At 43.6% G+C, this 21,419-nt stretch overlaps 1 protein-coding gene across 1 annotated transcript; it reads right to left on the reverse strand.

The window, feature by feature from the left end:
- Positions 1–942: 942 nt before the first annotated feature.
- LOC124538457 (transcription termination factor 2) lies at positions 943–21,189 on the reverse strand. Its single transcript, XM_047115526.1, has 19 exons — positions 20,963–21,189; positions 20,656–20,754; positions 20,300–20,377; positions 19,424–20,064; positions 17,817–18,191; positions 15,539–15,745; positions 14,602–14,731; positions 14,200–14,319; positions 13,912–14,112; positions 12,452–12,568; positions 11,989–12,188; positions 11,691–11,900; positions 10,922–11,113; positions 10,224–10,362; positions 9,696–9,886; positions 9,361–9,535; positions 9,084–9,247; positions 5,545–5,702; positions 943–1,282 (listed from the first exon to the last, which is right to left on the reverse strand). Exons 1-19 carry the CDS (start codon positions 21,126–21,128, stop codon positions 1,117–1,119), a joined length of 3,729 nt encoding a protein of 1,242 aa, XP_046971482.1. The 5' UTR covers positions 21,129–21,189; the 3' UTR covers positions 943–1,116.
- Positions 21,190–21,419: the final 230 nt, after the last annotated feature.

A 21,419-nucleotide genomic window follows, 5' to 3' on the forward strand; every position in this document is an offset into this window, starting at 1 on the left:
GTGGAATGACAATTTCATAACCGTGTTGCGGCCATGAATCCTGGTTTATTTATAAACCGTGTTGTGTCTGAGTGTATAGTTTTTTCGAAGAAATATATCTTTTAAACTATAAGGTAATGGACTCGTCACTGGCATTTCCCCGGCCTTAGTCAGGGTCAGAGTTATAACCTCAGGCAGTTTGATGTTGTGCCAGGTGCCAGGTGATCGCCCAGCCATTGTCGATATCGTAAAGGTATTTTAAAACATTACGACAAATCTCACTTCTGCGACAACCTATAAATCGTATTAATTAACTATATAATATAAATCCTTATTACTGTCCTGTTACTAAAATTAGATATGTTTAATTTTGCTAACGTTTGGTATAGTTTCTACGAAATGTGATGAAAAAGCGTCCCAATAAAAACACATTTCGTGACTATCAAATTCATGTTATGTATACAACGTGCAAAGGAATTTATCAGCTTGTTACTCGTAAATTAAAAAAAAAAGTAAGTGATCACTTATTCGTATAAAACAATGATTTGTTAAGTATACCACATATAATATAGAAGAAAAAAAAACACAGATTTCGTATAAACAAATAATTATTTATTTATAAAATTAAATCATTTTCATAAACTTATTCATAACTAATACATATCAGTTTCAATTTATCATTACATGGTTAATTATTAAAATGTATAAAATAAGAGGAACATGGCCAATTCTATGAACATATCACATTATGACAGATGAATATTTCCATAAAAAAATAAGAGGAATGCGAATTTATATGAAGATACAAACTTGGAATGTCAAAAAAAATAAAGTTACATTTTGATCGAATTTTTCTTCCTAATCATTTTAATTTCAACACTTCAAACATAAAGAATACATAATTAACAATTTTAGAATGATATTTTTTGAAGTAAATCAATTCTATTAATTTTTTTTTTTAATTTCGACGAAACGATTAGGGTCGAATTTGTTTGGACCGCCTATAATAACGCCAATCTTTCGTGGTCAACTCTTAATACAACAAAGAACCGTAAGAGACCCCGAAAGAGACCGCGAGAGAAGGAAAGAGATAGGATGATAATTATACACTATTTATTATTTACACGGTTGTTAACTTCACGAGGTGGACTGTGGGCCCATATTGAAGAGTAGCTTGAGGTCTTCGATGGTAAGTTTGGAGGCGGTATTGTTCTTCGCTCCTGTGAGCACGTTGTCCGCTAGTTCCAGCTTCGCCTTCTGAAGCTGTCTGATCGACTGCTCAACGGTATCCAAGCACGTGAACCTGATAAATAACATTATAAATTTTAAAACATGCTTTATCCCAGCCCGGAGTCGAGATGGCCCAGTGGTTAGAATGCGTGCATCTTAATGATTGCGGTTTGTCTTTATAATTCATCTCGTGCTCAGCGGTGAAGGAAAACATCGTGAGGAAACCTGCATGTGACAAATTTCATAGAAATTCTGCCACATGTGTATTCCTAAAAACCCGAATTGGAACAGCGTGGTGGAATATGTTCCAAACCTTCTCCTCAAAGGGAGAGGAGGTCTTTTGGCCAGCAGTGGTAATTTACAGGCTGCTGTTGTTGTTGTTGTTACCTCAGCCCGGTTATGTCCGTCCACTGATCATTTATTCTACCGCAAAGCAGCAATCTATATTAATATTATAAATGTGAGAGCGTCTGTCTGTCACTCTTTCACGATCAAGCCGCTGCACCGAATTTGATGAAATTTGGTATGAAGCAAACTTATATTCCAAGAAAGGTTTCCTTTTTTGCCTGACACGTGATAACCAACACCCAAAAACGCGAGCGTTCTTTCTTAATAGTAAATTCAAATCTGTTGACTTCATGCCACGATATTTTATTTATAAATCTTATGAAAACACGACCTGAAACTTGGAAGAGAGCAAGGATAAATATTGGAAAAAATATATAATTTTAGAGATCCCCTCGTTAAAAGCTATGCGTGACCTTGACCGATTTAAATTATTTTAAACGAGCGTTTAAATATAGTTGTATGGAGATAACTTCAAAAAATAATATAATTATATGAATGAAAAATATTTTAATATATATGCATATTGTATTTAACGATAATTTCGAGCAAATATGCCGGATAGTATTGTGTGTTGTCACAAGTGTCCGAAATTAAGATCATCGCCAAATTCCCGGAATAATTGGTCGCGATGACACCTCGAGATATAGGAGGGAGCTTTGGCAGCGCCCGCGCGCTCAATGACTTTTTAAACGACCGCCGGTGATCTCACGGCACTCGGACCGTTAAACGATTCGAAGGAATAGCATTCGAAATTCAAAATTGAATAATTCCTTAAAATCCACTATCGAAAATATTTTGCAGTCATATTAACAACTTATTTGTCACTACCTGAAATAAAGCTCAACAAATTGGACCATGATATATTTAATTGCGACCAGAAAAATATTTAAAAGTTAAAAAAATATAGTTTTAAATTTTAATGAAAGATATAACGAAGCTTTGCATAAAAGAGAACATAAACAACGCATATAATACACACAGACACATGTGTTACTTATGTTTCCTGCATTTATATTTTAGTAACGTATTACTGTAATATATCACTTTGGATAATTTGGCCTAAAGTTACAAACATTTATGTTTTTATTTATCTTCATAATTCTGTTTTATTACATGCGACCGCAAACTTAAAATATAAAAAAAAATATATTTAGCAAAACATAATTAATTAATGGGCAGATATGTCTTTGTTAATTTATTCAATAAGCTTGAATCAGAAACAATACACATTCATTCATTCATAAATAATATAAAACAAAGCGTCTTTCTAATTACATGTCTGTACTACTGCTTTCCTCTTCCAGACAACTTAACACATTTTGATATAGTTTTCACTAATAGAAAGAGTGAAAAACGAGGTAGTTTTGTAGATATGTATCATTAGAATCATATTTTTCAAAATTATTTACCTGAAATAAAGTTGAGCAAATTGGACCATGATATATTTAATTGCGACCAGAAAAATATTTAAAAGTTAAAAAAATATAGTTTTAAATTTTTAATGAAAGATATAACGAAGCTTTGCATAAAAGAGAACATAAACAACGCATATAATACACACAGACACATGTGTTACTTATATTTCCTGTTATATTTTACTAACGTATTACTGTAATATATCACTTTGAATAATTTGGCCTAAAGTTTCAAACATTTATGTTTTTATTTATCTTCATAATTCTGTTTTATATTTGTTACATGCGACCGCAAACTTATAAAAAAAAAATGTATTTAGAATAATAATACATAATAATTAATGGGCAGATATGGCTTTGTTTATTTATTTAATTAATAAGCTCGAATCAGTAATATATAACACATTCATTCATTTGTAAATAATATAAAACAAAGCGTCTTTCTAATTACATGTCTGTACTACTGCTTTCCTCTTCCAGACAACTTAACACATTTTGATATAGTTTTCACTAATAGAAAGAGTGAAAAACGAGGTAGTTTTGTAGATATGTATCATTAGAATCATATTTTTCAAAATTATTTACCTGAAATAAAGTTGAGCAAATTGGACCATGATATATTTAATTGCGACCAGAAAAATATTTAAAAGTTAAAAAAATATAGTTTTAAATTTTTAATGAAAGATATAACGAAGCTTTGCATAAAAGAGAACATAAACAACGCATATAATACACACAGACACATGTGTTACTTATATTTCCTGTTATATTTTACTAACGTATTACTGTAATATATCACTTTGAATAATTTGGCCTAAAGTTTCAAACATTTATGTTTTTATTTATCTTCATAATTCTGTTTTATATTTGTTACATGCGACCGCAAACTTATAAAAAAAAAATGTATTTAGAATAATAATACATAATAATTAATGGGCAGATATGGCTTTGTTTATTTATTTAATTAATAAGCTCGAATCAGTAATATATAACACATTCATTCATTTGTAAATAATATAAAACAAAGCGTCTTTCTAATTACATGTCTGTACTACTGCTTTCCTCTTCCAGACAACTTAACACATTTTGATATAGTTTTCACTAATAGAAAGAGTGAAAAACGAGGTAGTTTTGTAGATATGTATCAACAAGAAACAATAACAACAACAGCCTGTAAATTCCCACTGCTGGGCTAAAGGCCTCCTCTCCCTTTGAGGAGAAGGTTTGGAACATATTCCACCACGCTGTTCCAATGCGGGTTGGTGGAAAGATATATACATGTATCATTAGAATCATATTGTCCAAAATTATTTATCCGAAACTGTGTTGTCAAAACCATATTTGACAATTTTAAGGTATTAAAAAGGGATACACATTTAAACGCACTCTCAAAACAAGTAATTGTATCGATTACAAACTAATAAAAAAAAATCTTCAAATTCATAATTATTTTTGATTAATATATTAGTTACCTCGGGCATTAAATATGGATTACAATTTTGTGAAACATACATAACATCTTAAATACTTTACAAGATATGGAGTTCTCAATATGTACAGTGGAAGTGTTCTCTGCGAAATGGATGGTTGGAAAACTGGGTGACAATAACATTTTATCTTTGGCTGTAATCACCCAATTTGAATGTACAAGCTGTGGACATATTTATATTTATGTTTCACTACACAATTAGTATTCATATTTATCATTTATGACAGACTTCTTTCAACTAATACATAAAAATACCTACCTAATATTTTCTTGCTATGTTCAATTATTTTTTTATTTATTAAATAATTAGTAGTCGCTAAAATATAACACTTTTTATATTTAATATATTAAGTTTGTAGTGCAACAAATCATTATTATATGACACTATGAAGTATCTTTAGACTCTTTGTCTAATCGAGTTGAAGATATATGAATATCCGATAATTTATAAAAAAAAGTAAATAATTACAATGCATTTAGTTAAAAATAAAGATATTTTAACGTTCAAATATCAAAGTATGTCATATATACATTCGGTATTTAAAAAATCCGTTAAAAGCAACAATCCATCGTCATTGAAGTTAATACAAATAACGAATCAAACTTCAAAGCCAATATGATCCTTTGTAAACTAAATAGACGATCCAACTAAATTCCATATAAATATTTGGCGAGGTGTACAAAATGAGCGAATGTTTTCTCTAAGCGGCGGATGCGAAAAAAATCTGGCACGATGTCTCGTGAAATAATACCGTCAAACGTCACCCGCCGGGGGCATTTGTGTTATGAATGAAAACTTTTTTATCCAAACTAATATTATCGATGCGAGTGTTTGTTTGTTAACACCAACTAGGAAGTCATTTACAGTGTGAATGCCTTGCTGTCTAGTGGTTATAAATAGATATAAGTTACACAGTACAGATCCTGAGGTTCTGGATTCAAAGCCTAAAAGTTAAATATTCTTGGAATTTTTGTTGAAAAATTCTCAGTCAGCCAACAGCCTGAAGTCTGAAAGATGGGAGTGTATATACTCCCATGCCTCGGAAAGTTCATATTATAATTACAAGAATAAGTATATTTCACCTGTATATGTGAACGTGCTTGGTCTGGCCGACGCGGAAGATGCGGTCCTGTGCTTGTTGTTCCAGCTGCGGGTTCCAGTGCGGGTCGAGCAGAAGCAGGTGATTAGCGCCGACCAAGTTCAGACCGACGCCCCCCGCACACAGCGACAGCAGCATCACCTGCGTAACACATCCTTTAAGAATACTTTTCGATGAAGGGTGTTCATCGTTACTAAGTTAAGCCTTCGTTATTTGGGTGTTGTCACTACAATCACGTCACGTCGCGAAGTAACGCACGTCGGAGCGCGCGTCGTTGAGCGCGGCGATGAGCGGCGGGCGCGCGGGCACGGGCACGCGGCCGCTCAGCGTGACGCAGCGCACGCGCGGTGCTCACACTCACCCGCACGTCGGAGCGCGCGTCGTTGAGCGCGGCGATGAGCGGCGGGCGCGCGGGCACGGGCACGCGGCCGCTCAGCGTGACGCGGCGCACGCGCGGTGCTCACACTCACCCGCACGTCGGAGCGCGCGTCGTTGAGCGCGGCGATGAGCGGCGGGCGCGCGGGCACGGGCACGCGGCCGCTCAGCGTGACGCGGCGCACGCGCGGTGCTCACACTCACCCGCACGTCGGAGCGCGCGTCGTTGAGCGCGGCGATGAGCGGCGGGCGCGCGGGCACGGGCACGCGGCCGCTCAGCGTGACGCGGCGCACGCGCGGTGCTCACACTCACCCGCACGTCGGAGCGCGCGTCGTTGAGCGCGGCGATGAGCGGCGGGCGCGCGGGCACGGGCACGCGGCCGCTCAGCGTGACGCGGCGCACGCGCGGTGCTCACACTCACCCGCACGTCGGAGCGCGCGTCGTTGAGCGCGGCGATGAGCGGCGGGCGCGCGGGCACGGGCACGCGGCCGCTCAGCGTGACGCGGCGCACGCGCGGTGCTCACACTCACCCGCACGTCGGAGCGCGCGTCGTTGAGCGCGGCGATGAGCGGCGGGCGCGCGGGCACGGGCACGCGGCCGCTCAGCGTGACGCGGCGCACGCGCGGTGCTCACACTCACCCGCACGTCGGAGCGCGCGTCGTTGAGCGCGGCGATGAGCGGCGGGCGCGCGGGCACGGGCACGCGGCCGCTCAGCGTGACGCGGCGCACGCGCGGTGCTCACACTCACCCGCACGTCGGAGCGCGCGTCGTTGAGCGCGGCGATGAGCGGCGGGCGCGCGGGCACGGGCACGCGGCCGCTCAGCGTGACGCGGCGCACGCGCGGTGCTCACACTCACCCGCACGTCGGAGCGCGCGTCGTTGAGCGCGGCGATGAGCGGCGGGCGCGCGGGCACGGGCACGCGGCCGCTCAGCGTGACGCGGCGCACGCGCGGTGCTCACACTCACCCGCACGTCGGAGCGCGCGTCGTTGAGCGCGGCGATGAGCGGCGGGCGCGCGGGCACGGGCACGCGGCCGCTCAGCGTGACGCGGCGCACGCGCGGTGCTCACACTCACCCGCACGTCGGAGCGCGCGTCGTTGAGCGCGGCGATGAGCGGCGGGCGCGCGGGCACGGGCACGCGGCCGCTCAGCGTGACGCGGCGCACGCGCGGTGCTCACACTCACCCGCACGTCGGAGCGCGCGTCGTTGAGCGCGGCGATGAGCGGCGGGCGCGCGGGCACGGGCACGCGGCCGCTCAGCGTGACGCGGCGCACGCGCGGTGCTCACACTCACCCGCACGTCGGAGCGCGCGTCGTTGAGCGCGGCGATGAGCGGCGGGCGCGCGGGCACGGGCACGCGGCCGCTCAGCGTGACGCGGCGCACGCGCGGTGCTCACACTCACCCGCACGTCGGAGCGCGCGTCGTTGAGCGCGGCGATGAGCGGCGGGCGCGCGGGCACGGGCACGCGGCCGCTCAGCGTGACGCGGCGCACGCGCGGTGCTCACACTCACCCGCACGTCGGAGCGCGCGTCGTTGAGCGCGGCGATGAGCGGCGGGCGCGCGGGCACGGGCACGCGGCCGCTCAGCGTGACGCGGCGCACGCGCGGTGCTCACACTCACCCGCACGTCGGAGCGCGCGTCGTTGAGCGCGGCGATGAGCGGCGGGCGCGCGGGCACGGGCACGCGGCCGCTCAGCGTGACGCGGCGCACGCGCGGTGCTCACACTCACCCGCACGTCGGAGCGCGCGTCGTTGAGCGCGGCGATGAGCGGCGGGCGCGCGGGCACGGGCACGCGGCCGCTCAGCGTGACGCGGCGCACGCGCGGTGCTCACACTCACCCGCACGTCGGAGCGCGCGTCGTTGAGCGCGGCGATGAGCGGCGGGCGCGCGGGCACGGGCACGCGGCCGCTCAGCGTGACGCGGCGCACGCGCGGTGCTCACACTCACCCGCACGTCGGAGCGCGCGTCGTTGAGCGCGGCGATGAGCGGCGGGCGCGCGGGCACGGGCACGCGGCCGCTCAGCGTGACGCGGCGCACGCGCGGTGCTCACACTCACCCGCACGTCGGAGCGCGCGTCGTTGAGCGCGGCGATGAGCGGCGGGCGCGCGGGCACGGGCACGCGGCCGCTCAGCGTGACGCGGCGCACGCGCGGTGCTCACACTCACCCGCACGTCGGAGCGCGCGTCGTTGAGCGCGGCGATGAGCGGCGGGCGCGCGGGCACGGGCACGCGGCCGCTCAGCGTGACGCGGCGCACGCGCGGTGCTCACACTCACCCGCACGTCGGAGCGCGCGTCGTTGAGCGCGGCGATGAGCGGCGGGCGCGCGGGCACGGGCACGCGGCCGCTCAGCGTGACGCGGCGCACGCGCGGTGCTCACACTCACCCGCACGTCGGAGCGCGCGTCGTTGAGCGCGGCGATGAGCGGCGGGCGCGCGGGCACGGGCACGCGGCCGCTCAGCGTGACGCGGCGCACGCGCGGTGCTCACACTCACCCGCACGTCGGAGCGCGCGTCGTTGAGCGCGGCGATGAGCGGCGGGCGCGCGGGCACGGGCACGCGGCCGCTCAGCGTGACGCGGCGCACGCGCGGTGCTCACACTCACCCGCACGTCGGAGCGCGCGTCGTTGAGCGCGGCGATGAGCGGCGGGCGCGCGGGCACGGGCACGCGGCCGCTCAGCGTGACGCGGCGCACGCGCGGTGCTCACACTCACCCGCACGTCGGAGCGCGCGTCGTTGAGCGCGGCGATGAGCGGCGGGCGCGCGGGCACGGGCACGCGGCCGCTCAGCGTGACGCGGCGCACGCGCGGTGCTCACACTCACCCGCACGTCGGAGCGCGCGTCGTTGAGCGCGGCGATGAGCGGCGGGCGCGCGGGCACGGGCACGCGGCCGCTCAGCGTGACGCGGCGCACGCGCGGTGCTCACACTCACCCGCACGTCGGAGCGCGCGTCGTTGAGCGCGGCGATGAGCGGCGGGCGCGCGGGCACGGGCACGCGGCCGCTCAGCGTGACGCGGCGCACGCGCGGTGCTCACACTCACCCGCACGTCGGAGCGCGCGTCGTTGAGCGCGGCGATGAGCGGCGGGCGCGCGGGCACGGGCACGCGGCCGCTCAGCGTGACGCGGCGCACGCGCGGTGCTCACACTCACCCGCACGTCGGAGCGCGCGTCGTTGAGCGCGGCGATGAGCGGCGGGCGCGCGGGCACGGGCACGCGGCCGCTCAGCGTGACGCAGCGCACTTTGGCGACGCGCAGCTCGCGCTCCACCAGCGACAGCACGGACGTCCACTGCGACACCACGACCGCTTTCTCTCCTGTCGATCAACCACAACATAAGTTTCAAGTGTATGTTGGAGTAAACGAAATATCCACTGCTGTATACTTTTAATTCTGACCTTTTTAATTTAGTACTAGAGAAGAAACTGACCTTTGTTTTTGAAGACATTTTCCTGTAGACATTCCATGACGGCCCGTATCTTGGCAGACCTTCGTTGCAGGTCGAACACGGGGTTGTTGGGCGACAGCACGGAGCGGATGGCTTCCGCCGCCGTCGTGCCCTCCGCTTCCTCTTCTTCTTCCTCATCCTTTTTCTTTTCTCCACTCTGTTTTTAATCCCCAATATGAATTAGATCATTGGACTGATGTTCACCAATTCAAATTACAAAATTATGACTTGTTTATTTATTCAATCGATTGATTTAATTTTATACCACTCTTATTGGAAAGTCGTTTTCTTTAGTTAGTAACTCTATTTTTACTGACCTTTCTTCTTGAACGCGAATCGTCCAAGGTGAGTTTATTGAGCTCAGCCAGTAGGTCCTTGCTGCCCAGGTCCTCGTCAACGGGCGCGTCGTCAGGGTCCAGCATGCTGGCTATGAGACCGCAATGTCCGCACACCTGTCTAAGACGCAGCAGCAAAACCAAGATCTCGTGAGATTTCACGGGCTTCGCACCTAGAAGTGATTAAATTATATTATTTATTGTATCCATGATGATTATTAATATTTGTTTAGGGGGCCACGTCAGTTTTCAGCGAGTTAACAAATACCGAGATATAATAATGTTACTAATACCATACCAAATTATAATAATGTTACTACTTAATATTTTAAAAGTTACCGATAAAATTAAATAAATCATAACTGACTGATTGAAATAAAAAAAACCTAATTAATTCATAATAATATGATTATTAGGGTACGCTTCTGTTTGTCTAGGGCCTCCACTGCTTTGTGGCCCGGGGTCCTCCAGACCTTTAAATCCGACTCTGGCTAAGGAGGTTGAGTGTACCTTGCAGTGCGATCATCTGCTTGTGCACCTTCGCGTACTGGCTGTCCTTGCCCGGCGGCAGGAAGCCCTGCGCGTCGGCCTGGCGCTCTGCGCGCTGGTGCAGGAACTGAGCAAACAGCGTCTTCGAGAACACTAGCACCTACAAAATATATCTATATTAATGAACGATCAAAAAGTTCATAACTTTATATATGTAACATATAATGGAGTAGAAGATCATCTATTGAACTATAATAGTTTGCCAGTAATTTGGAAATCGCATCATAGTCAAATATATAATATAAAGAATGAAGAAATAACGAGACTATTTTCCGCCTATGCCAGCGCACGAGGGAAAAGGAAGGGGTTCCCAGTCGTACCAGATGGGCTATCCCAGATTATAATTTACCTCTGTGCCAAATTTCACTCCGATCCCTTCAACGTTAACACATGCCCTCAATAATTTAACAATTGTACTGTAAATAGTAAAAAAAGACATTGGCAGTTCAAATAGATAAACGATTTAGTAAACAACATAAGCTTGGTATGAAAACCTAAGAGTGATAAGGGGACAAAATGGTTTGGTACTATATCAAAGGGGCTGTCAAAAAATCATCTATGTCCCAAACTGGTACTATATCAAAAGGGCTGTATAAGGGCTGTATAAGGGCTGTGTAAGGGCTGTATAAGGGCTGTATAAGGGCTGGGTGTATAATGACCTTCTGGTAGACGTTCATCTCGTCGGTGTCGAGGGTCACGTCCTGTTGGTGCTCGGTGCGCTGCGGCAGGCACTTGAGCTGGCCGCGCTCCTGCAGCTGCTGCTTCGTGCGCCGCAGCATGATGCAGCGCATCACCGTGTTGAGGCGCTCCTGACCGCCCTGGCTCTTGTTGTCGATCCATTTCTTCCACATCTTAAACGAGTTTAGAATGGATAATAATACGTTATAGTATGTTCGCGTTAAGAATGCTGTGAGTTGTCATTGTTTACCGGCCCTACTCCGCCCCCTGACCAATCAAATCTTTTTAAAAGAAGGGTAAAGGTTAATATTTGTGTTAAAATTCCAACAAATTATTTTAAAGATTAAATGTAATGAATTTAAAAAATTCACATTAACGTAAAACTATTACTAGTGTCGTTCGTTAGTGTTTATAAGAAAATAATTTTCTGCAGCGAGTTCCATAATATCATCTAAATCCCTCATGGCAATTTCTTCTTGTAAGACGAGGTCGCAGCATTCCTCGCACTTTTATTATTACAAATTGGTGTGGTATTAATTTTTTTTTAATATCGGTTAATAATTAATTAAATCCACAACCGTCACGTTCGAACTTATGTCTTTACCTGTTCAATGTGAACTTGACTTTGTAATTTGAAAAGATTTAATTGGTCAAAGGGGCCGGTAAACAATGACAACTCACTGCATTCTTAACGCGAACAGACTATAGTTTAGCCGTTCTGTTTGGTTACACTGCTGAGTGAACACTCACGGCGAGGTCGTCGAAGGGCGTACAGCGCAGGAACTTGAGCAGCGCGAAGAGGTCGAGGTCCTTGTTGTGCAGCGGCGTGCCCGTGAGCGCCCAGCGCCGCGCCGCCCGCAGCGCGCACACCGCCTGCGACGTGGCCGCCTTGTGGTTGCGCACCGCGTGCGCCTCGTCCAGGATCACGCGCCGCCAGAACACGCGCGTCAGCACGCCGCCCTGCGCACGCACACACTCAGCCGCCGCTCGCGTGTGGGGGGCGTGACGTCACACGGCGGCCGTGACGTCACGCGGGGCGCGGGCTCACCTTCTCGCTCTCGCGCTGCAGGATGTTGTAGGTGGTGAGCACGAGGTCGGCGGCGGCGAGGCGGCGCGGCTGCAGCGCGCGCGCGGCGCCGTGGTGCGCGCACACGGACAGCGCGTGCGCGCCGCAGTGCGTGCTCACCTCGCCCGCCCACTGCTGCAGCAGCGACGCGGGGCACACCACCAGCGTGCCGCCCTGCGCCACTGCACCGCACACAACCATATAAAATGTTGAATCATATACATAATAATATTTTTACGATATATATGCAAACAATAAATTCGCTATTAAACGCGAAAAATGATGATGTCATGATTTTATTACCATTTAAATGGGAATACTTTAGATTATTTCTGTTTAACGATAGATTACTAGTAAAATGGTATCCAGATCGTCATCTGACCATCAATATATTATAATATATCTATTGAAAATTCATGCTATAATTCAAGTGACAAACACTTACGTCGTCCCTTATCTGGGTAATCGTCTTCGTCTTCGTCGTCGTTATCAAGATTTTTCTCCTTATCGCTCACGATCAGAGATATCATTGTGATCGTCTTGCCAAGTCCCATGTCGTCAGCTGGTAACGATTACGAATATTATCATTTAAACACAGTTGTGATAAAACTTTAGCAGTAACTTATATACAAATTACTTGGTTGTAGGGCTTTGTGCCAGCCCGTCTGGATAGGTACCACCCACACATCAGTTATTCTACCGCCAAACAACAGTACCCAGTATTGTTGGGTTCCGGTTTGAAGGGTGAGTGAGCCAGTGTAATTACAGGCACAAGGGACATAATATCTTAGTTCTCAAGGTTGGTAGCGCATTGACGATTTAAGGAATAGTTAATATTTCTTACAGCTTCATTGTCTATGGGTAATGGTGACCACTTACCGTCAGGTAGCCCATATACTCGTCCGTCAACTTATACCATAAAAAAAGCAATAATTTATTAACTAATGACATTTCGTTCAGTTTACAGACTGCTCCTATAGCAAGTAGAGGATGAGAATGATGTTTATTCTATATTGATGATGATCATTATATTATTGTGAACAACGTAGCTATTCATTAATCGGTTGACACACCTCTGTTTTCCTTCAGTCTTACGCCCGAACTCTTTCTCTTTCCAGTCGTGTCGCATTAGTACATAGTATGTATGTATGTAGTAAAAAATATTATCTTACAGTTTCATCACAACAATAGATATCATATATATAAGTATATATGTGTATTTTATTTGGTATATGTATGTATGTATATATTATTTTGTATTCATGTAAATTAATATTTAGTTTATAATAGTTTTGTGTATATTTAAGTATGTTTATGTAGAGTAATAAATAAAACGCAATTTAACTATTCTCTTTGTCACCAAAATTAAAGATGTACCTACCTTCTCTGTAATTTGACATAATATACACACTCCAGGGTGGCTGGAAGCGATCTCTCATAGAGATAAGCTTTCCTATGTATTACTTTGTTTCTTTGTTATTCTTTTTTTTGAGCTGAGATGGCCCAGTGGTTAGAACGCGTGCATCTTAACCGATGATTTCGAGTTCAAACCTAGGCAAGCACCACTATATATATGTGCTTAATTGTGTTTATAATTCATCTCATGCTCGGCGTTGAAGGAAAACATCGCGAGGAAACCTGCATGTGTCTAATTTCATCGAAATTCTGCCACATGTGTATTCCACCAACCTGCATTGGAACAGCGTGGTGGAATACGTTCCAAACCATCTCCTTGTTGGAAGAGGAGGCCTTATCTCAGCAGTGGGAAATTTACAGGCTGTTACTTTACTTTTTTTACTTTACTTTTTTTTCTGTGTAACTTGTTTTTGGTACATGAATAAATAAATAAATAAATAAATATGTCACCGGACAACGAGAGCGCACACAATCGGTATGGGGCCTCACCCAGCACGCCGCCGCGCGGGCGCTGCGTCTCGCGCCACGTGAGCCAGGCCAGCGCGTGCAGCTGGTGCGGCATGAGCGCGCTGCGCACGGCGCCGGGCTGTGGCGCGTGCGCGTGCTCGGGCGGCCGCGACGCCAGCGCCGCGTGCAAGTCGCGCAGCCGCTCCAGGATCAAATTGCGCTCCGCCATGTGCGTCGCCATCGCTGCGGACGGGCTCGGTTAGCAAGCGGTCTGCGAGCTGGCTGCGAGCTGGCTGCGTGCTGGCTGCGGGCCGGCTGCGGCAAACTTACCTTGTTTGCCGAACATGCGCGGTTGCACCGCATTGCTTGCCTTCTGTATGTCGTCCCACGACAGGCCCTTGTCTTCCTTTGCGAAGCCATCCTTGGCTACGTCCTCTGCTGTGGGCTCATCTAGAAAAAAGTTATATATATAAATATTTGTATATATTTATAATTTCCTTGGAAAATTGTTACCTTTGGCTTACAAAGGTCATATTGATATCGTGCAGCACATCAATGCCTGCGTAAGATATTTAACTATAGAAGCAACTATTATTGGGTATCAAAGGTTCGAACAACAGCCGTTTCCGACATTTTAATTTTATCTTCGTCCTGTGACTCGACACCAAGCAATCATAGCGACGGCCGGCTGACGTGACAGGGCGTGACAGCGCGTGACAGTGCGCGGCTCACCGGGCTCGACGACCATGGCGGCGACCTTGTCCCCCTGGCGGCGCACGTCGGCCTCGAGCGCCGTGAGCCGCTCGATGAGCTTGACCCCGCCGTCCGGCAGCGTGGCCACGTCCATGTTCTCCAGCAAGTACTGGGCACAGATAATATAACACATCATTGCTTACGTATGTAATTTTTTGTGAGTTGCTTTTTGCTGTTGCCCGATTAGCCCAGCGATATCAAACTGAGACTCAGTCCAGAAAAGGGAGCTCAAGTAAGGGCTCAGTCAGGCGAACATCATAAAAGTGACGTTGTCGGTTAAATATGAGTACAATCGTTGTATCATTTTCATTAATAAGCTTTTATATTGTTTACATAGTTGCACAACGTTTATTTTTTCATACAGTTTCATTCAAATTTACATCTATCATCTGTCTATCTATTTGCCTATGTCAAAGTATTTGGGTGCCCTTCCTTTCTTTATTCAGGCAAAAAGACTACCTACTGGTTATTCAAGAAATACACTATATTATACAATGTCAATACGTGGGAAAACACGAATTCACCATGATCCATTAAGTAAAAGTAGTATGTTCATATTAAAAACAATAAAGTTACTTGTTACTTGGCGACTCCTCACTTACCCTACAAACAACAACAACAGCCTGTAAATTCCCACTGCTGGGCTAAAGGCCTCCTCTCCCTTTGAGGAGAAGGTTTTTTGGAACATATTCCACCACGCTGTTCCAATGCAGGTTGGTTGAATGCACATGTGGCAGAATTTCTATGAAATTTGTCACATGCAGGTTTCCTCACGTTGTTTTCTTTCACCGCTGAGCACGAGATGAATTATAAAGACAAATTAAGCACATGAAACAGCGGTGCTTGCCTGGGTTTGAACCCGCAATCATCGGTTAAGATGCGCGCGTTCTAACCACTGGGCCATCTCGCCACTTACCCTGATGTTCTGCAAATCCTCCCTGAGCCCGTTGAGCTTGCTGAGTTCGTTCTCCCGTACATGCTTCTTGACGTACACGACTTGGTTGGGGTAGCTCGGGGGTAGGAGGTACTGTTTGATATCACTGCTGACTCGCTGTACGGGCGCCTCTTCAGTCTTCCCTTTGGGACTCTTCTTGATCTTCGGTGATTTCTTTTCATCTTTTATCTAAAAAAACAACATAATTTATAAAATGACAACATCACATACATTACCCTGATCCCAATGTAAGCAGCTAAAGCACTTGTGTTATGGAAAATCAAAAGTAACGACGGTAATACAAACACCCAGACCCAAGACCAAGTAGAAAACTAATGATAATCTACATAGACTCGGCCGGGAATCGAACCCGGGACCTCGGAGTGGCGTACCCATGAAAACCGGTGTACACACCACTCGACCATGGAGGTCGTCAAACAACAACAACAGACTGTAAATTTCCCACCGCTGGGCTAATATCTCCTCTCCCTTTGAGGAGAAGCTTGGAACATATGTGTTCCGATCCACCATGCTGTTCCAATGCGGTTTAGTGAAACAAACATGTGGCAGAATTTCTATGAAATTAGACACATGCAGGTTTCTTCCTTCACCGCTGAGCTCGAGATGAATTACAAACACAAATTAAGCTCATGAATATTCAGCGGTGCTTGCCTGAGTTTGAAACCGCAATAATCGGTTAAGATTTTCGAGTTCTCTACTGGGTCATCTCGGCTCAATTTATAAAATATCAATAAATTAGATTTTAATTAGACTTATATATTAGGAAATAAAATCTTAGACATGACATTCTACAACATTGAATTTCCATTTGCGTTTTCGATAAATTTAATACTTAAATATATAAGATTACTCACTATAACTACGTGCATTAAAAAATCATACTACGTTCATTAAAAAGTCAAACGATTATATAACGATTAAATGTTAAAAAATGATATGGAGTTATTTATTCATTTAATGGGCTGGTATGATACGGGCTCTATATCGTAACACTAAAAGTTTCATTTAAATAACAAAATACAAGTAACATTTTCGAATCCACATTTTCCATCTGTTTTCATATTGTAAATTATCCATTAAAGTGCGCTAAGATTTATGTTCAGTAATTCTATGAGATATTGATTTTAAGTTTTAGGTCATTTAGTATTGCGTATGCGCTGAGACATGTATATAATAAATCATTAGTTTTCATAATTACGACGCTGTTAAAACAATGACTCACGCTTTTTGGCATTTTCCCAAATTTTCAAATTCACCAGAACATCACAAAACACAATTTAACGCGATCACTAATTGTTTTTCTAAAAAACAAGTGCAAGGAAACATAAGATTTTGTAGCGTGCGTCACTCGCATAAGTCTGACTGTTGAATATAATTTCGAATCTACCCACGCTTTGTATTATTTAAAAAAAACGATTAAATTTTTTAAATTATTTATAAATCTTTTTCCGCCTAAACTGCTAATATATTTAAAGCCTGCCATACACAATATTAGTTGTTCTAAGGCCATAAATATAATAATAATTTATTATTTATTTTTACTGGGTTTATGAATATATTTAGTATACTTAAGTCATATAATTGGGTATAATAATATATATGAAGTTTATGGATTTATTGTTCACATAAGAAATTTATTACTTATAAGGTGGTATCCTCATGGCCATAGACAATTAATACTGTTAGAAATATTATTATTAATCGTCTATTAATAATAATATTTCTTTAACACCCTTAAGGGCTTTCACACAACTGTCACCATGTAACAGTAGCAGAAGCGATGGCTCAGTAATAAGAAGGCGTGCTTCTTAACCGATGTTTGCGGGCTCAAACCCAGGCAAGCACCATTGAATACTTATGTGCTTTATTTGTGTTTTCAATTCATCTCGTGCTCGGCAGTGAAGGAAAACATCGTGAGGAAACTAGCATGTGTGTAATTTCAACGAAATTCGGCCACATGTGTATCTCAAGTTGTAACCAAGTCGCATTGGAGCAGAGTGGTGTAATATGCTCCAAACTTCCTCAAAGGGAGAAGAGGCCTTAGCCCAATAGTCGGATATTTGCAGGATGTTATTATAAGTAGCAAGTAGAAATTGTAGGTACGTTTAGGGTAGCCTATTTGGATTACTCGTGTGTCAGGTACCTTGCGAGGCCATTGACCCTCATCGGTCGCCCATCAAGCTTTCACGGATGATACACACATACACATTAAAATAGAGTTACTAGAATACGATCTTACCTCTTCCTCGTCGTCGCTGCTCAGCGCTATGATTTCCGGTTTCGTGTCTATGATTGTGATATCATCGTCGATTTTATTCTCTTTATATTCGACATTGCTTACTTTGCTCAAATTATTAAGCACCTTATTTCTAATACCAGAAGGTTCAGATCCAGTTAAATCGCATATTTCAGGACTGTATGCTTTTGGATCATCTTTGGTAGAATCCTCGATTTCATTGGTTATATCTCGGAGGGGGCTCTTTATGGGCGAGCATGATATTCTAGAAGCTTCGTCGACATCTGGCTCTAAGTATAGGGTTTTATTTACACTTGTCTCCAAATTCCTTGACTCCGACAAACTCGCCGCGGAACTGGAACGTGATGTCGGATTCGTCTGAAAAAGCTTAAAATTGTTGATTTCATCCCAAACTCATAACAGTCATGACATGAGAATGATAACTAGAGATTGTTAAGGACCAATTCTTGCACGTGTTTTCCGAGGCATACAAGTGTAAGTACTGCCAACATACAAACTGATGCTAACTGGCTGCAATAAAGAATTAAATGAATATTATGTGCTTTGTGCTAGCCCGTCTGGGTAGGTACCACCCACTCATCAGTTATTCTACCGCCAAATAACAGTACTCAGTATTGTTGTGTTCCGGTCTGAAGGGTGAGTGAGCCAGTGTAACTACAGGCACAAGGAACATAACATCTTAGTTCCCAAGGTTGGTGGCACATTGACGATGTAAGGAATAGTTAATATTACTTCCAGCGTCATTGTCTATGGGCGATAGTGACCACTAACCATCAGGTGGCCCATATGCTCGTCCGGCAACCTATACCAAAAAAAAAAAAAATTTGAGTAACATAACGCTATATCATAGATAATCGGCAAGATTATATATAATACAAAGACTGCAATATCTCCAATCACTATAGTATAGAGACTCCTGGTCAGATCTAAACTGACAGAAGTTGTTTAGCTTACGTGTTTTAATTGTCGAACCTTTTGATTAAGAAAACCTGTGTTTAAAATCATTTAAGAGTGTTTTTAAGCTAAAGAATATTACAACACTTTCTAGTTGACTGAACACCTTGGGGAATGAGATGATCGCCTCCAGGCTGGTACAAATAACAAACATATGTTTGTTACGGTATACATCTAGCAAGAAATAAAAAATAAAATCCTGCTGTAATTCTTTCGCCAATTCCTCTCAGGTCGTGTTAAATTCCAAACAGGTGGTAGATTTTTGACTTTGTGTCGCACAGGCCGTTGCAATTGGATGTGTAACCCACCATTACAATTTGTAATAGATTGTTTGGCACTAATAAATAATATAATATAAATAAATAAATATGAGACAACATCACATACATTATCCTGATCCCAATGTAAGTAGCTAAAGCACTTGTGTTATGGAAAATCAGAAGTAACGACGGTACCACAAACACCCAGACCCAAGACAATATAGAAAACTAATGACCATCTACATCGACTCGGCCGGGAATCGAACCCGACACCTAGGAGTTGCGTACCCATGAAAACCGGTGTACACACCACTCGACCACGGAGGTCGTCGACTCAAACTTACAACTATTGTAAATTAATCAATGGATACTTACATCATCATACTGTATGAAGTCAGAATCGTCACTGTCGTGTTCCTTAGGTATCACACCCATGATACTCATTCGTGTCGCGCGCGACATCAACATTTGGTCCTCATCGGGACCTTCATCACTTGTGCTTACTCTATTCTTATTACTACCACTGTCATCTAAATCTTCATCAGCATCGTTTATGCTTTGAGATTCATCATCATTATCATCATTGCTCTGAACGATATCATCAACTTTTTTGTCATCTACATTTACATCGGTGTCTATATGACCAGCATGGTCGTCATTGCTATCACTCTCTTGAGATTTAACCCTTTTTTCATCCTCATCCTCATCCTCATCGTTATCATTATCATCACCATCCTCATCATCATCGCTGATTTGAATACTATCATTACTCTGAAAACTCATATTTTGTACTTGAAAAAGTTTTTTTTTCGTGTCGTCAATTTTCAACGGAGTATCTTTCAAACAAGCTAATTTCTTGTTCTTGTCGTGCTCTATGATAATAGAATTTTCGGTATCCGAATCAAGGATCATTCTCTTTTTAGTTTTACGCACTGGTATAATAAATGAATCGGAGGATCTGCTGGTTTCTTTAATTCTTGGACGACGTTTGGGTATGATTTCTGGAGAGACTTGTTCTGAATGAAATAAACATGGTATCAGAAACATCTGCTATATTAATTAATTTACTTTTACTATATTTATTGCTAATTTTGGTTGCTGGTTTTAAAGAAATAAATTGTTTTAAAATATTACTTACTATAACATTGCAGTTCTGTGACATATTTGCAAAAATAGTTGTTACAAAAAATATAACTATGTGGTAGTTAAATAATATTTTTTTTTAAATATACTTCAGTGTTAATAACTCACCTTCATCTTCTGATGAACTGACAACCATTTTCTTTGATGAGTTTAACTTTTTTCTTATACTCCCACTTTTACTTTGGTCTAATGTGTAAAAAAACAAAAATATATATCAAATTATCATGATAATTTACAGCTCAGATAAACTTGAAGGATATTGTTTCTAACACACACTATTATAGTCAGCATAGAAATAGGTATTATTTAATATCACTAAAGTTATATTCAGATATAAAAACATATTTGTAGTTTTTAAAAACATATTAGTTTAAGCATAATTTTTGGCCTATAACATTTGTAAATTAGTTCCTAGCTATTGTTTTCTGCAAGCAATATTGTTAATAGTTTTATATGACAATTACCATCATCACTACTTAAGATTATATGGTAGTTTTGGGCACTACTTCGTCTTGTGATTGTTTTTGATACATTTTTGGATGCATTTTCTTCTTCAGACTCTCCTGAAAATAATTGCTACTTTTAATTAAATACATATTAAATAAACACAATTTCAGTTTATATATATTATAAATCATACGAAAAATGAAAACATGCCACAAATACATTCAAAATTTCAAATTACTCCAGCCAGACTCGAGGTACTTTGAAGCGCTTTTATTAGAGTTAGTAAATTTTCTTTCATTTAATAAAGTAGAGTATGGAAATTACCTCCTGTAAGAGAATCGTCAGATTCAGGCACGAAAGCAGTTTGATTTTTCTTTCCCGGTGTTTTTGGAGTAAACGATTCTTCCATTAAACTATTATCAATAAATTCAGTGTCAGAATCACTTCCTACTCCAGTTTTATCCCGATATTCAAAGAATGAATTTTCCATTTTTATAATAGATTTATCTAAATTCTAAAGAAATATATCATACATTTAAAGTACAATTAATTTCTTTAACCAAATCAAAACATAATTTGAAACTATTTGTCGTTGTCTTTGACGTTTTGTTATTGCAAGTCAAAAAGTATATAATTTCCTACGGAAAAATGAAAGTCTACAAACAGTTGATGTTGTCTGAAATTTTTTATACTATTTGAGTAAAAACTTTAATGCACACAAAAATAGGTTATTTTTTTTAATATTAAAAATTATTTAGCTTTTTGTACTACACAACTGCTT

The sequence above is a fragment of the Vanessa cardui genome, chromosome 20 (assembly GCF_905220365.1).
Source record: "Vanessa cardui chromosome 20, ilVanCard2.1, whole genome shotgun sequence".
In the NCBI taxonomy this organism is placed as follows: Eukaryota; Metazoa; Arthropoda; class Insecta; order Lepidoptera; family Nymphalidae; genus Vanessa; species Vanessa cardui.